The 14,338-nt window shown below is 42.4% G+C and overlaps 1 protein-coding gene across 1 annotated transcript in view; it reads left to right on the top strand.

The window, feature by feature from the left end:
- Nucleotides 1–14,338, top strand: part of LOC126183641 (uncharacterized) — a 449,828-nt gene that overhangs the window by 265,635 nt on the left and 169,855 nt on the right. The window contains exons 5-6 of the mRNA XM_049925781.1: nucleotides 5,633–5,947; nucleotides 9,579–9,762. Of these exons, the coding sequence (XP_049781738.1) occupies nucleotides 5,633–5,947; nucleotides 9,579–9,762 (499 nt within the window). The remainder of the gene's footprint in view (nucleotides 1–5,632; nucleotides 5,948–9,578; nucleotides 9,763–14,338) is intronic.

Genomic DNA, 14,338 nt, shown 5'->3' with positions numbered 1-14,338 from the left:
ATTAACGACCCATAAATGATGTGGGTCACACAGTCGCGATTGGGTTAGAATAATGTTTATTCAGCAAGCAAACTAATACCGAAATTGGTCGTATTTAGAGTTACTGTTCCACTCCAGCGCATATCCATTTGACACAGTTCGATCATTCACAATCTCATCGCGAAATACAACTTACCTACGCGAAAAGTTAAGAGTTCACACCAGGCGCGCGGCTGCTCACTGCTCAGAGACAAAGTCCCGCGATACCACACAACGCGAAATTTTCTAAGTCGTTTCACTTCCTAGCTGCCTAAAGACCGACCGTTCGCTTTCGCGTCTGTATCCGAACTGTACCCTTTGGTGTCTCCAGCCGAACTGTCCGCTTTCGCGTCTGCACCAGCACCCCCTCTGCCCGTCCTCGGCCGCGTTTCCCACGCGCCAAATATCCTCGCTCAACTGATAAGGTAGGTCCCTTTCCAGAAGTCGTCCATCTGATTGGCTACAGCTTATTCTACATTATTTTACATTTTAACATATTTAAATAATCTAAGCTTGACCACTTTCACGTTCTAAATAAAGTAAAAATAATATCCATTACATAATAAACGTTAAATTCTTTTACATAAAACCAATAGAATTTCCTTTGTAAGTAGGCTATTTATGTTTTCTTATTGGCAAAGTTACGTAGCGCTCTGTATGAAAATCACTGGCTGTGCTGTGTGCAGTCTGTGGCTAGTTTGCATTGTTGTCTGCCATTGTAGTGTTGGGCAGCTGGATGTGAACAGCGCGTAGCGTTGCGCAGTTGGAGGTGAGCCGCCAGCAGTGGTGGATGTGAGGAGAGAAATAGCGGAGTTTTGAAATTTGTAAAAATGGATGTCATGAACTGCTGTATATATTATGACTTTTGATGACTATTAAGGTAAATACATTGTTTGTTCTCTATTAAAATCTTTCATTTGCTAACTATGCCTATCAGTAGTTAGTGCCTTCAGTAGTTTGAATCTTTTATTTAGCTGGCAGTAGTGGCGCTCGCCGTATTGCAGTAGTTCGAGTAACGAAGATTTTTGTGAGGTAAGTGATTTGTGAAAGGTATAGGTTAATGTTAGTCAGGGCCATTCTTTTGTAGGGATTTTTGAAAGTCAGATTGCGTTGCGCTAAAAAATATTGTGTGTTAGTTTCAGCACAGTTTTGTATAATTTTTCAAAGGGGATGTTTCACCTTCTTAGCTTTGAATGCCTTGCACCAATGTGCTTTCTGAAACTTCCTGGCAGATTAGAACTGTGTGCCGGACGGAGACTCGAACTCGGGACCTTCGCCTTTCGCGGGCGAGTGCTCTAGTGCGGAAGTGAAGCTGTGAGGATGGGGCGTGAGTCGTGCTTGGGTAGCTCAGTTGGTAGAGCACTTGCCCGCGAAAGGCAAAGGTCCCGAGTTCGAGTCTCGGTCCGGCACACACTTTTAATCTGCTAGGAAGTTTCATATCAGCGCACACTCCGCTGCAGAGTGGAAATCTTATTCTGGAATGCGCTTTCTGATAAATAAATGAAGAACAAAAGTAACTATTGTGCACTAAACTTTACAACAAATATTCCATTACCTAACGATTGAATAAGGTGTCATGCTGTCATCAAAAATGGTTCAAATGGCTCTGAGCACTGTGGCACTTAACATCTGTGATCATCAGTCCCCTACAACTTGTTGTTGTTGTTGTTGTCTTCAGTCCTGAGACTGGTTTGATGCAGCTCTCCATGCTACTCTATCCTGTGCAAGCTTCTTCATCTCCCAGTACCTACTGCAACCTACATCCTTCTGAATCTGCTTAGTGTATTCATCTCTTGGTCTCCCCTTACGATTTTTACCCTCCACGCTGCCTTCCAATACTAAATTGGTGATCCCTTGATGCCTCAGAACATGTCCTACCAACCGATCCCTTCTTCTGGTCAAGTTGTGCCACAAACTTCTCTTCTCCCCAATCCTATTCAATACTTCCTCATTAGTTATGTGATCTACCCATCTAATCTTCAGCATTCTTCTGTAGCACCACATTTCAAAAGCTTCTATTCTCTTCTTGTCCAAACTATTTACCGTCCATGTTTCACTTCCATACATGGCTACACTCCATACAAATACTTTCAGAAATGACTTCCTGACACTTAAATCTATACTCGATGTTAACAAATTTCTCTTCTTCAGAAACGCTTTCCTTGCCATTGCCAGTCTACATTTTATATCCTGCTCTACTTCGACCATCATCAGTTATTTTGCTCCCCAAATAGCAAAACTCCTTTACTACTTTAAGTGTCTCATTTCCTAATCTAATACCCTCAGCATCACCCGACTTAATTCGACTACATTCCATTATCCTCGTTTTGCTTTTGTTGATGTTCATCTTATATCCTCCCTTCAAGACACCATCCATTCCGTTCAACTGCTCTTCCAAGTCCTTTGCTGTCTCTGACAGAATTACAATGTCATCGGCGAACCTCAAAGTTTTTATTTCTTCTCCATGGATTTTAATACCTACTCCAAATTTTTCTTTTGTTTCCTTTACTGCTTGCTCAATATACAGATTGAATAACATTGGGGAGAGGCTACAACCCTGTCTCACTCCCTTCCCAACCGCTGCTTCCCTCTCATGCCCCTCGACTCTTATAACTGCCATCTGGTTTCTGTACAAATTGTAAATAGCCTTTCGCTCCCTGTATTTTACCCCTGCCACCTTTAGAATTTGAAAGAGAGTATTCCAGTCAACATTGTCAAAAGCTTTCTCTAAGTCTACAAATGCTAGAAACGTAGGTTTGCCTTTCCTTAATCTTTCTTCTAAGATAAGTCGTAAGGTCAGTATTGCCTCACGTGTTCCAGTATTTCTACGGAATCCAAATTGATCATCCCCGAGGTCAGCTTCTACTAGTTTTTCCATTCGTCTGTAAAGAATTCGTGTTAGTATTTTGCAGCTGTGGCTTATTAAACTGATTGTTCGGTAATTTTCACATCTGTCAACACCTGCTTTCTTTGGGATTGGAATGATTATATTCTTCTTGAAGTCTGATGGTATTTCGCCTGTTTCATACATCTTGCTCACCAGATGGTAGAGTTTTGTCAGGACTGGCTCTCCCAAGGCCGTCAGTAGTTCTACTGGAATGTTGTCTACTCCGGGGGCCTTGTTTCGACTCAGGTCTTTCAGTGCTCTGTCAAACTCTTCACGCAGTATCGTACCTCCCATTTCATCTTCATCTACATCCTCTTCCATTTCCATAATATTGTCCTCAAGTACATCGCCCTTGTATAGACCCTCTATATACTCCTTCCACCTTTCTGCTTTCCCTTCTTTGCTTAGAACTGGGTTTCCATCTGAGCTCTTGATGTTCATACAAGTGGTTCTCTTATCTCCAAAGGTCTCTTTAATTTTCCTGTAGGCAGTATCTATCTTCCCCTAGTGAGATAAGCCTCTACATCCTTACATTTGTCCTCTAGCCATCCCTGCTTAGCCATTCTGCACTTCCTGTCGATCTCATTTTTGAGACGTTTATATTCCTTTTTGTCTGCTTCATTTACTGCATTTTTATATTTTCTCCTTTCATCAATTAAATTCAATATTTCTTCTGTTACCCAAGGATTTCTACTAGCCCTCGTCTTTTTACCTACTTGATCCTCTGATGCCTTCACTACTTCATCCCTCAAAGCTACCCATTCTTCTTCTACTGTATTTCTTTCCCCCATTCCTGTCAATTGTTCCCTTATGCTCTCCCTGAAACTCTCTACAACCTCTGGTTCTTTCAGTTTACAACTTAGAACTACTTAAACCTAACTAGCCTAAGGACATCACACATCCATGCCCGAGGCAGGATTCGAACCTGCGACCGTAGCGGTCACGCGGTTCCAGACTGAAGCGCCTAGAACCGCACGGCCTCGCCGGCCGGCCATGCTGTCATCGTTCAATGTATTTTGTGTGGAGGCAATGATGGTTTAATGCTTAACTGTAAATGCTGTTAATTTAAATTTACTATATCTTTTAAACAAATAACGTTGCAGAGTTGATATTTACAACATTTGTCATTTTAATGATGCACTTCTATGTGAAATGTCGATCGTTAAGATCGACTAAAGGGTTCAGATTTTAGCATTCAGGTCTTTGTTACAAAACTTGTGAATTTCACTTTAACAGTAAATCTTAAACTCTTATAGATATGATCAATATTCAAGTTTTATTGGGATCACCACGAAAATTTATGGAGGGCGGCAGATTAAAATTACTGTGGCTCGATTCCCTGCATTACTACAGAATTAAATAGTTTCCATAAATGTTTCCCTTTTTAGCCGATATTAGGTCCGCCATATTTGACACTGCTACGTCTCCTCAGCCACCAACGACTTCTACTAGGGTTTTTGTATGACGTAGGTTCTCGTCTGTCTCACTCGCATACTACAGTGCTTAGGCCTCAACAGACAATAGACGCCTGTGAATTTCCCCATCTCCTGGTGAATCTGCGCCCTTTGTGGCACACGGTCCTCGAAGACGGGGTTCGTTCCACAATTCCTGAAGGCTGACTCTTTCGGCCATATATTTAAATGAGAGCGCAATGCTCGTTAACTCACAACACGTCGAATACCTTTTTCACATGTATCACAAAAATGTGCAGTAAGAGTTATATGTGGTGTGAACTCAAGAACATCCTGCAGAAGCCTGTTTAGGGAACTAGGGATACTAACTACTGCTTCCCAATGTATTTATTCCTTAATGAAATTTGTCATTAAAAATATATCACTTTTTCAAACCAACAGCTCAATTCATGGAATCAATACTAGAAATAAGAATAATCTTCACAAGGATTTAAAGTCACTTAGTCTTGTACAAAAAGGTGTGCATTATTCAGGAACACACATTTTCACTAACTTGCCAGCAGCCACAAAAAGCTTAACAACCAATGAAATTCAGTTTAAGAGAAGCCTAAAGGATTTATTGGTGGCCAACTCCTTCTACTCCATTGATGAATTTCTTAGTAAAACCAACTGATTTGTATATAAGTACAACATAACTTCTGCACAATGTCAGTGCAGTAATGTGTTCATTGAAAATTTGTGTGTGTGTGTGTGTGTGTGTGTGTAAGTATAATCTAACTTCTGCACCATTTCAGTGCAGTAATGTGTTCATTGTAAATAAGTATTACAGTAGTTGTATTACATGTTTATTACCTTATAAATAAATAAAAAAATTTTTTATTTTAAATTCAATGCATTAGTATTTGTAAAATGACTCTTAGTGTTCATTAAAAAATGACGATCATTCCACTTGGGACCTGTGGAATGGTGCATTAGCTTATTTGTTTTAGTTGTAAATATTTCTCATGTATTGTTGTTTTTCTGACATGTTCCACATCCTGGAGGACCTCCTCACTACGGATCAATTGGAATGAAAGTAAATCTAATCTAAAATCTAAAAGCAAATGACAGCTCTGCCAATGCACAGCCCTGTGTACGGTATTCTACCGCTATCTTTATATGTGCATATCGCTATCGCATGAGTTTTTGCCACCTCAGTGCAAGTGTACAGACTACCACAGTCTGCATACACACTACGGAGAAGTTCAAACTTCAGAGGAAGGTAAAGGTTAGCAAAGCGTTTCGCTCTTCCACGTGTGTTGTTTGGCTGTGGCAGCGAGCGCGAGTGGGAGTGGGACTCGTTCGTGGAGACGCCGCTGCTGCCGCCGTACGTGGTGTCGCTGGCGGTGGGCCCGTGGGAGGCGGTGAACGCGTCGGCGCCGGGCGCGGTACCGGGCAGCTGCTACGTGGTGCCGGGCCGGCAGGGCCGCGCGCGCCAGGCCGCCGCCGCCATCGGCTCGGCGCTCCGAGTCGCCGCAGACGCCGTCATCGGCATCGGCCTGCCGCCCGGGCTCTCCAAGCTCGACTGCGTCATCGTGCCGGACCCCAACATGGACTGGGCCGTAGAGAACTGGGGGCTCCTCACTTTCGGGTAAGTGTCTGCTTAAACGTAATGTCGCCACTTTTTTCTTTGGCTCACCAATCTTCTGAGTAGTTTGGTGTGGCCCGCCACGATGTCCTATCTTTTTCTCGGACTAGCCACGAATGGAAGTGAAACATAGGCGGTAACAAGTTTACACAAGAAGTGAATAGAAACTTTTGAAATGTGATGATACAGATAAAGGCTGAAGATTAGACTGGTAGATCACGTAACTAATAAGGAGGTACTGAATAAAAGTGGGGAGAAAACAAATTTGTGGCACAACCTGATTAGAAGAAGTGCTCGGTTGATAGGACACATTCTGAGACATCAAGGCCTCATCAGTTTAGTATTGGAGGGAAGAGTGGGGGGGGGGGGGGGAGGGGTTGAACTAGCAACGAGTGTGGATTCATCTAGCGTTTGTTTGTGTCACCTACTGTATCATCTACTTTTTCAGAAACTATGACGAAACTTACTTTCAGGAAGTCTCACGTAATTCAAGAACTGTGCTGAGGGGGCCCCGCTTGACGAAAAAGTCCGGCTAGTTCCTAGCATGTGCTTCCCACGCAGACTGCGTGTGGTAATGTGAGTTGGCTAAATAGCAACGTACTAGAGAGCCATTAATAAAAAAAACTGTTGTCTAAACATCTCGAAAAATAGCTGCTTCAAGTCAGTAGTGTGTTGCCAACCTATAGTTTCGTGAAAAATTAAAAACAAGCTCATTTTCAGTCGAAAATGTCCAGAAAAATAACCAACTTGTGAACTGAACTGAATATTCTGATACGACAGAGTGGACTAGGCCTCACATTCGACTATGTGTTGAAACATCCCCTTAGAAAAATTTAAAAATGACAGTGCTGATAAACCCCTTACGTTATTTGATTTTCAAACAGCTGAGCAAAACTGAACGTGCACAGCCATTTCTCTCTTTACTTATTCAGATCATCAATAACCTGACACAATATTTTTAGCACAACGCAATCTGACTTTCAATAATCCCTACAAAAGAATGGCCCTGACTAACAATAACCTATACCTTCCATGAATCATTTACCTCACAAAAATCTTCGTTGCTCGAACTACTGCAATACAGCGAGCGCCAATACTGCCAGCTAAATAAAAGATTCTAACAACTGAAGGCACTAACTACTGATAGGCATAGTTAGCAAATGAAAGATTTTGATAGAGAACAAACAATGTATTTACCTTAATAGTGTTCAAAAGTCATAATATATATATATATCAGGTCATGACATCCAGTCTTACAAATTTACTCTCTCTAATGGACACACGTCCAGATCATCCGCTCTCAAAACTCTGCCACCTCACTCCCCACGTCCACCACTGCTGGCGGCTCACCTCCAACTACGCAACAGTACGCGCCGTTCACATCCAGCTGCCTAACACTACAATAGCGAATATAACAACAATGCCAACCAGCCACAGACTGCACACAGCACAGTCAGTGATTTTCATTCAGAGCGCTGCGTGGCGTTACCAACATAAAAACCTAAACAGCCTACTTAAAGTGTAGATGACACAAACAAACGCTAGATGAATCCACACTTGTTGCTAATTCAACGACGGAAGGGGCATCACTGTGGCAGACGAACGTGTACCGACAATGTGGTCGCCAACGGAAGTGTCTGATGTCAGCCGGTATGAATGAGCATGTGGGACTAGAGAGTCCGTCGTCCATGAACGCCAACAGACAGCGCATGCTGAAAAGGTCATGTCTCGTCAGGTGGTTCGTCGCTGGTATTGCATGTTCACAAAAGGAAAGCAGAGTGTGGAGGACGAAGGTCGCTGTGGGCGTCCCTCCACATCCACAAATGCAAATAACATTGCTAGGATACAGGACCTGACGGTAGCAGACGGGTGCATAACGGTGTCAGACGTGGGGTCCACACTGCTTATGGGCCGTGTTCAGGCCCGTCACTTGCTACATGGTGTCACTGAAAAGCGTCTGCAAGATGGGTGCCGAGAAACCTGACCCTGTATCGCAAGAGTACAAGAATGGAAATTAGCCTCGATCACTGTATGCGGTATGCGTGAGAGGGAAACGCGTTCCCGTTCACAACCAACAAGCGATGATACATGGGACACCACTTTACCCCAGAATCCAAGGCCACCTCAGTGACGTCGAAGCAACCAGTTCACCAGTGACAAAAAAATTCAAAGTGTCACCCACCACAGGAAAGGTTATAGCTTCAGTGTTTCGGGACGCGAAAGGTGTGATTCTTTTTGATTTCCTCCAGCAAGGGTCCATCAATGGGGCATGCTACTGCGGCACCCTCACGAAACTAAGGTCCGCCATTGGATGAAAGACACCAGGGTTCTCGAAATTTGGATGGTGTGCCCTTGGGTGAAAATGCAAAACCACACACAGCAAGGCTCACACATGATCAGATTCTTCGCTTTGGATGAGAGAGATTGGATCACACGGCCTACAGCCCCGATCTTTCCCCGTCGGACTTTCACCTATTCCGTGCATTGAAAGTCGCACTCCCGGGACGTCACTTCCAAACCAATGCTGAGGTGAAGCAGATCGTGCGGCGGTTCCTTGCACTGCAGTGCACCGAGCTTTACCAGAGTGGTTTCTTCAAACTGATTGCGCATTATGACAAATATCTCAATGTCGGTGGCGACTATGTCGAAAAATAGTGCAAGACGTACAATTCATGATGCCATGGTGTATTTGGTGTTGGAAATAAAGTTTGAGTGTGAAAAATACTGACGGAACTCACTGTCGGACCGTCACTCGTATGTCTGGTGTGACGAGATCCCTGATGATCATCGGCGCCTGACTCTTCACTACATAGAAAATGTTCAGATGTATGTCAAATCTTATGGGACTTAACTGCTAAGGTCATCAGTCCCTAAGTTTACACACTACTTAACCTAAATTATCCTAAGGACAAACACACACACCCATGGCCGAGGGAGGACTCGAACCTCCGCCGGGACCAGCCGCACAGTCCATGACTGCAGCGCCTGAGACCGCTCGGCTAATCCCGCGCGGCCGCTACATAGAACAACAATCCCGTTTACACTGTCCACTCTACGAGGGTATCTCAACGTGGTGCAGGCGGTGATGAATGTCCTTGGAGACTCCTATGCTTCTTCCTAGAGCGGTGTCGTCCGTGTACATCGGCAGGTATAAGCCTACCCACGTTGGTAGCGGATACTGTGGAGAACAATGGTATTACTGATACTTATGGGACGTCCAGAGTGTCGTTGAATAATCTGTTTGCTAATTTGAAAAATTATTACATAAACGCTTTCTGCATTCCTCAGTTCTGTCACTCCTAACTCTTAGATGTGTTCCAAATACGAATTCCGGTGTAGCACATAGCGTTAACATGTCTTTAACACAACACTGGCATTACTTCGAAAATTTATAGTCACATACGGATTAATTTTGCCTTCCTGCTACACATTTATTTTCCTTTTACATGCAGCTAACATTTAGTCCCATCTTATTCGTTTACAGTTCAGTGTAGCAAAGTAATGATAAGTACGTAATGCAGCACTGTTCTAGACAAATACTGACTGCTAGCTACATTTTCTTATAATTATTTACGAGAAAATAGTGAGCTTTTATTAGTGCTTACCGATAAAACACGCGTCAACTTTTCGACAGTGAGTCGATGGCGATGCTAGACGAGAAGCACGTAGACGCTGCTTCGCTGCAAGAAGTGTGGGCGACGGCGAGCCACGAGGTGGCGCATCTGTGGTTCGGGAACCTGGCCACCCTGCGCTGGTGGAGCAATCTCTGGCTCAAGGAGGGCTTCGCCACCTACTTCCAGTACGCCATCGTCGACCAGGTAACTTCAACAATCATGCACGTATTCAGACGAAAATCATTAATAAAATTTTAGTGACATCATTTACCGCGATTTTCAGTGGATATGAGTACTATAAATTTAGTAACTGCTAACAACTTGTACCTCAGTCTCCACCTCCCTACAATGGAATAAACTGCTTTCCGTTTAGTATAATGCACAGTTACCTATGGAGTGAAAGAAGTTCAGTTTGTATGATAACAAAATTGTTCGACTCAGCGGTCCTGTCCATTGATTTCTCAAGCTTCTCTATGCTATACCTTACTCACAGAAATGAAACAAACTACTTTGTACCAGAACACGACTGAGAAAAATGCAACAGACGTTTGTTATCAGCTTCTTTCAAATAATTTGAGTTTGGTGTTTCATTACCAGATAATTTAATTTTGAGAAAGTGATATATGTTCAGTCGACTACTTGAAATAACTTTGTTTCTTATAAACTATATGTTAGTAAAAAAAAACAGCTCTTTGTCAGGCCGTGATGATCCAAGGAATGTCTGCCGGTCGCCGTGTCATCCTCTGCTTTGCGGCGTCATGCGGGTGCGGTCTGGAAGGGTATATGGTAAGCACGCCGCTCTCCCGGCCGTTTTGCAGACTTTCCAGATCGTGGATCCATCACTACTTGGTCAAGTAGCTTCTCGGTGGGCATCACGAGGCTGAGTGCACCACGTACCAATCCTTCCACCAAGGAAAAATCCTTGGCAGTACCGGGAATCGAACTAGGGTCCTCCATATGGCAGCCATCTCTGCTGACCGCTCAGTTACGGAGTTATTTCATTACCTCTCTGGAACATAGAATATAGAGTAACACATTCAGTCGTTGGAATCGGTGCTGACCATGCTTCCGCTTCACGAATAGGCTTCTCTCCATGTTGACTATCTCTAACAGAGGGTATCTTTTCCTAAGGCAGGTATAGTAGACTAGGGAAGTTTTCCAGCGTTCCAAACTGCTACTACAAAAGTTTCTAGTGTAAAAGTAGTCACAGGAAACTCCATTACAACAATTTTTTATTGTTAGGATGTAAATAATGGCGCGGGATGTAGCACCAAGGAGACTTGGGTAATCAGTGGGATAGGGAGCGACATGAGAGAAAATTTTCTGTGCTGAAGTAAAGCCAAACAATCCCGTTTTCTGGGAGACCGAAAGGTGAACAACTTGTCTAGAGCGTAGCTTTGGATTGTTAAGTAGGTAGGGCTGGCGTCCTACTGCGCGAGGCTGGAATTCTCGCTTCAAAAGCGAGGGTGCGGTCCAGAGGGCCGCTGTTTACAATTTCTCTTCTGGGAACCAGACGTCAAATACAGAAGAGACACTGGAACAGCAAATCTGCCATTTGCGACAAGAAATGTGTTACGTTTTTTAGGTAGTCCTATATTCATAAGAACAAGCTGGAGAATGCTTCTGATTGCCAGCCGGAGTGGCCAAGTGGTTCTAGACGCTACAGTCTGGAACCGCGCGACCGCTACGGTCGCAGGTTCGAATCCTGCCTCGGGCATCGAGTGTGTGATGTCATTAGGTTAGTTAGGTTTAAGCAGTTCTAAGTTCTAGAGGACTGATGACCTCAGAAGTTAAGTCCCATAGTGCTCAGAGCCATTTGAACCATCTGAGCTTCTGATTGAAGGAAAACAATTACCTACATTTGTTATAATGTCGACAAACTACGCTGTATCAATGAAAACTAAGAATTTGCATTTGTGAGGTTACTAACCATACGCTTTTTAAGCGGGTACAAGAAACTATGTTTCAAAAGAGAGTAAAGTTTGACCATGCACAGCTACGTTACTGGTGGCTTTGGTGTTCTGAAACCAACATAAGCTTCAATAAACAATTCTGTATGCTGTAGCGGCAAATCAAATATGCATTCAGTGTGTTTCTTTTCCTCTTTTTTCCAGACTTCCTGTCAACAGCATCGATATACTTGGAAAAATGCATGATACATACTGTGCTGTCTTACAGTATATTTATTCACAACCGGTTTCGATCATGGATCATCTTCAAGGTGGAAAAATATCTATTGTGACAACTTCAAATGTCATACATGCTATTTAACCAGAAAATTATACGCCATTGCTGATTTGAAAATGTGACTTTGTCACAATAGATATTTTTCCATCGTGAAGATGACCCATGATCGAAACCGATTGTGAAGAAATATATTGTAGGGCGGCACAGTGTGCACCGTGCATTTCTCCAAGAACATTACAGGGTATTAATGTGTAAGACGTGCTCTGAACTCTTTCTCCTTGGATGCCAGCTATCTTTTAACTTCGCATATATTTTTCAAGATCACACATCTTTACGTTGTATACGTAATATTGAAGGAAAAGAGAAATCTTATTCTTAACATGTGCGATAACAGTTTCTGTCACTTTCCCTCCGCAGCTCGTGGTCTAATGGCTAGCGTTGCTACCTCTGGATCACAAGGTCCCGGGTTAGATTCCCGGACGGGTTGGGGATTTTCTCTGCCCGGGGACTGGGTGTTTATGTTGTCCTCATCATTTCATCATCATCCTCATCATTGGTGACAATGGCTAGAATGGACTGTGAAAAAAATTGGGACTTCGTACAGACGTTGATGACGGCGTAATTGAGCGCTCCACAAACCAAACATCATCATCATCTTCTGTCACTTTAACCTTAATAAAGGCTTTCTTCGAAACTTCGCGACGCAGATGGACTTATTCATATAGACAGAGTTTTACAAGATTTCTCGAGAGAATACTTCAACTAGGAAAAATTGCAAAATGTTTTGCATATGTATGGTTAACAATGTCTTAATTCCAGCGACTCAACTCCGAATGATTAGGTTTGTCTTTAGTGAAAAACAAAACGCCTTCATTTCCGATCGGTTCTCATATCGTTCTTCAACCTAATTTTTCCTGGTGTACAATTGTACAAAGCTGGGGTGTCACTTACCCCTTCTTTCACACCTGCATTTTTCACATTAATGAATCATTGCCAAAGTCGCGCCTTGGTTTGGAGTTTACTGTGTATCCTTATAAGTCAGTGGGTACGTTAGCTCAAAGGTCGGATGAAGGTAAATGAATACCATCTCCAGTAGGTCCACATATAGTAAAGCATTGTAGTATTGAAATCAGCCTTCGAGTTTATAATTGCTTTACCGTTTCACACAGTCCATTTCAGAATGATCAAAACGGTATTGCTTTAGAGCTGTACTGGCCCGATTCTTATCGTTCATGTTCTCACAAGTTTAGTCGTTCTTCGCATACGCATCCTAGCAATAAAAGTCTATGCGTTGTTAAAATTAAATGAAAAGATTTCTTACTCAGAAATTTGTGACTTCCTTCGTATTGAAACTTGCTGGCCGATTAAAGCCGTGTGCCGCAGCGGGACTCGAACCTGGGACCTATACTTGCGTTTGTGGGTAAGTCGTTCCTCTGCAATACCTTTTCTTCGAAGAGTACTATTCTCGCAAGGTATGCAGGAGAACTTCTGTGATGTTTGGAAAGTAGGAGAGGTGGTACTGGTGGAAGTAAAGCTGTGAGGGCTGATCGTGGGTCGTGCTTCGATGTACGTTACTTAAAACCACACATTCCTATGGATAGAAAATACTCACTGCTACAGTCCGCCTTTTTATCATCATATTACTATTTTTACCGTATTATTATTATTATTATTATTATTATTATTATTATTATTATTATTATTATTATCTTCTTTCCTTTCTCAGACCTTAGGTCTGGTTAAAAATGGAAAGTGACGCGGACCTTGATCAAGCGTGACTTCCTTTTAACTGTACGGTATATGTTATATTGCATTTAGGAACGTTCGGGTAATTGAACATGTATCAATAATTACTGATTTTTGTAGTTGTATATATATGTTTGGATGTAGCTGTATTGCATTGATGTATTGGTGGATATTGTGAGGTATGACTCCTGTAGTTGATAGTATAATTGGTATAATGTCGACTTTATCCTGATGCCACATCTCCTTGACTTCCTCAGCCAGTTGTATGTATTTTTCAATTATTTCTCCTGTTTTCTTCTGTATATTTGTTGTGTTTGGTATGGATATTTCAATTAGTTGTGTTAATTTCTTCTTTTTATTGGTGAGTATGATGTCAGGTTTGTTATGTGGTGTTGTTTTATCTGTTATAATCGTTCTGTTCCAGTATAATTTGTATTCATCATTCTCCAGTACATTTTGTGGTGTGTACTTGTATGTGGGAACGTGTTGTTTTATTAGTTTATGTTTTATGGCGAGTTGTTGATGTATTATTTTTGCTACATTGTCATGTCTTCTGGGGTATTCTGTATTTGCTAGTATTGTACATCCGCTTGTGATGTGATCTACTGTTTCTATTTGTTGTTTGCAAAGTCTGCATTTATCTGTTGTGGTACTGGGATCTTTAATAATATGCTTGCTGTAATATCTGGTGTTTATTGTTTGATCCTGTATTGCAATCATGAATCCTTCCGTCTCACTGTATATATTGCCTTTTCTTAGCCATGTGTTGGATGCGTCTTGATCTATGTGTGGCTGTGTTAGATGATACGGGTGCTTGCCATGTAGTGTTTTCTTTTTCCAATTTACT

This window comes from Schistocerca cancellata, chromosome 4 (assembly GCF_023864275.1).
Source record: "Schistocerca cancellata isolate TAMUIC-IGC-003103 chromosome 4, iqSchCanc2.1, whole genome shotgun sequence".
In the NCBI taxonomy this organism is placed as follows: Eukaryota; Metazoa; Arthropoda; class Insecta; order Orthoptera; family Acrididae; genus Schistocerca; species Schistocerca cancellata.
Note: the sequence above shows the minus strand (reverse complement) of the source record. Positions and strands in the feature narration are given on the sequence as shown.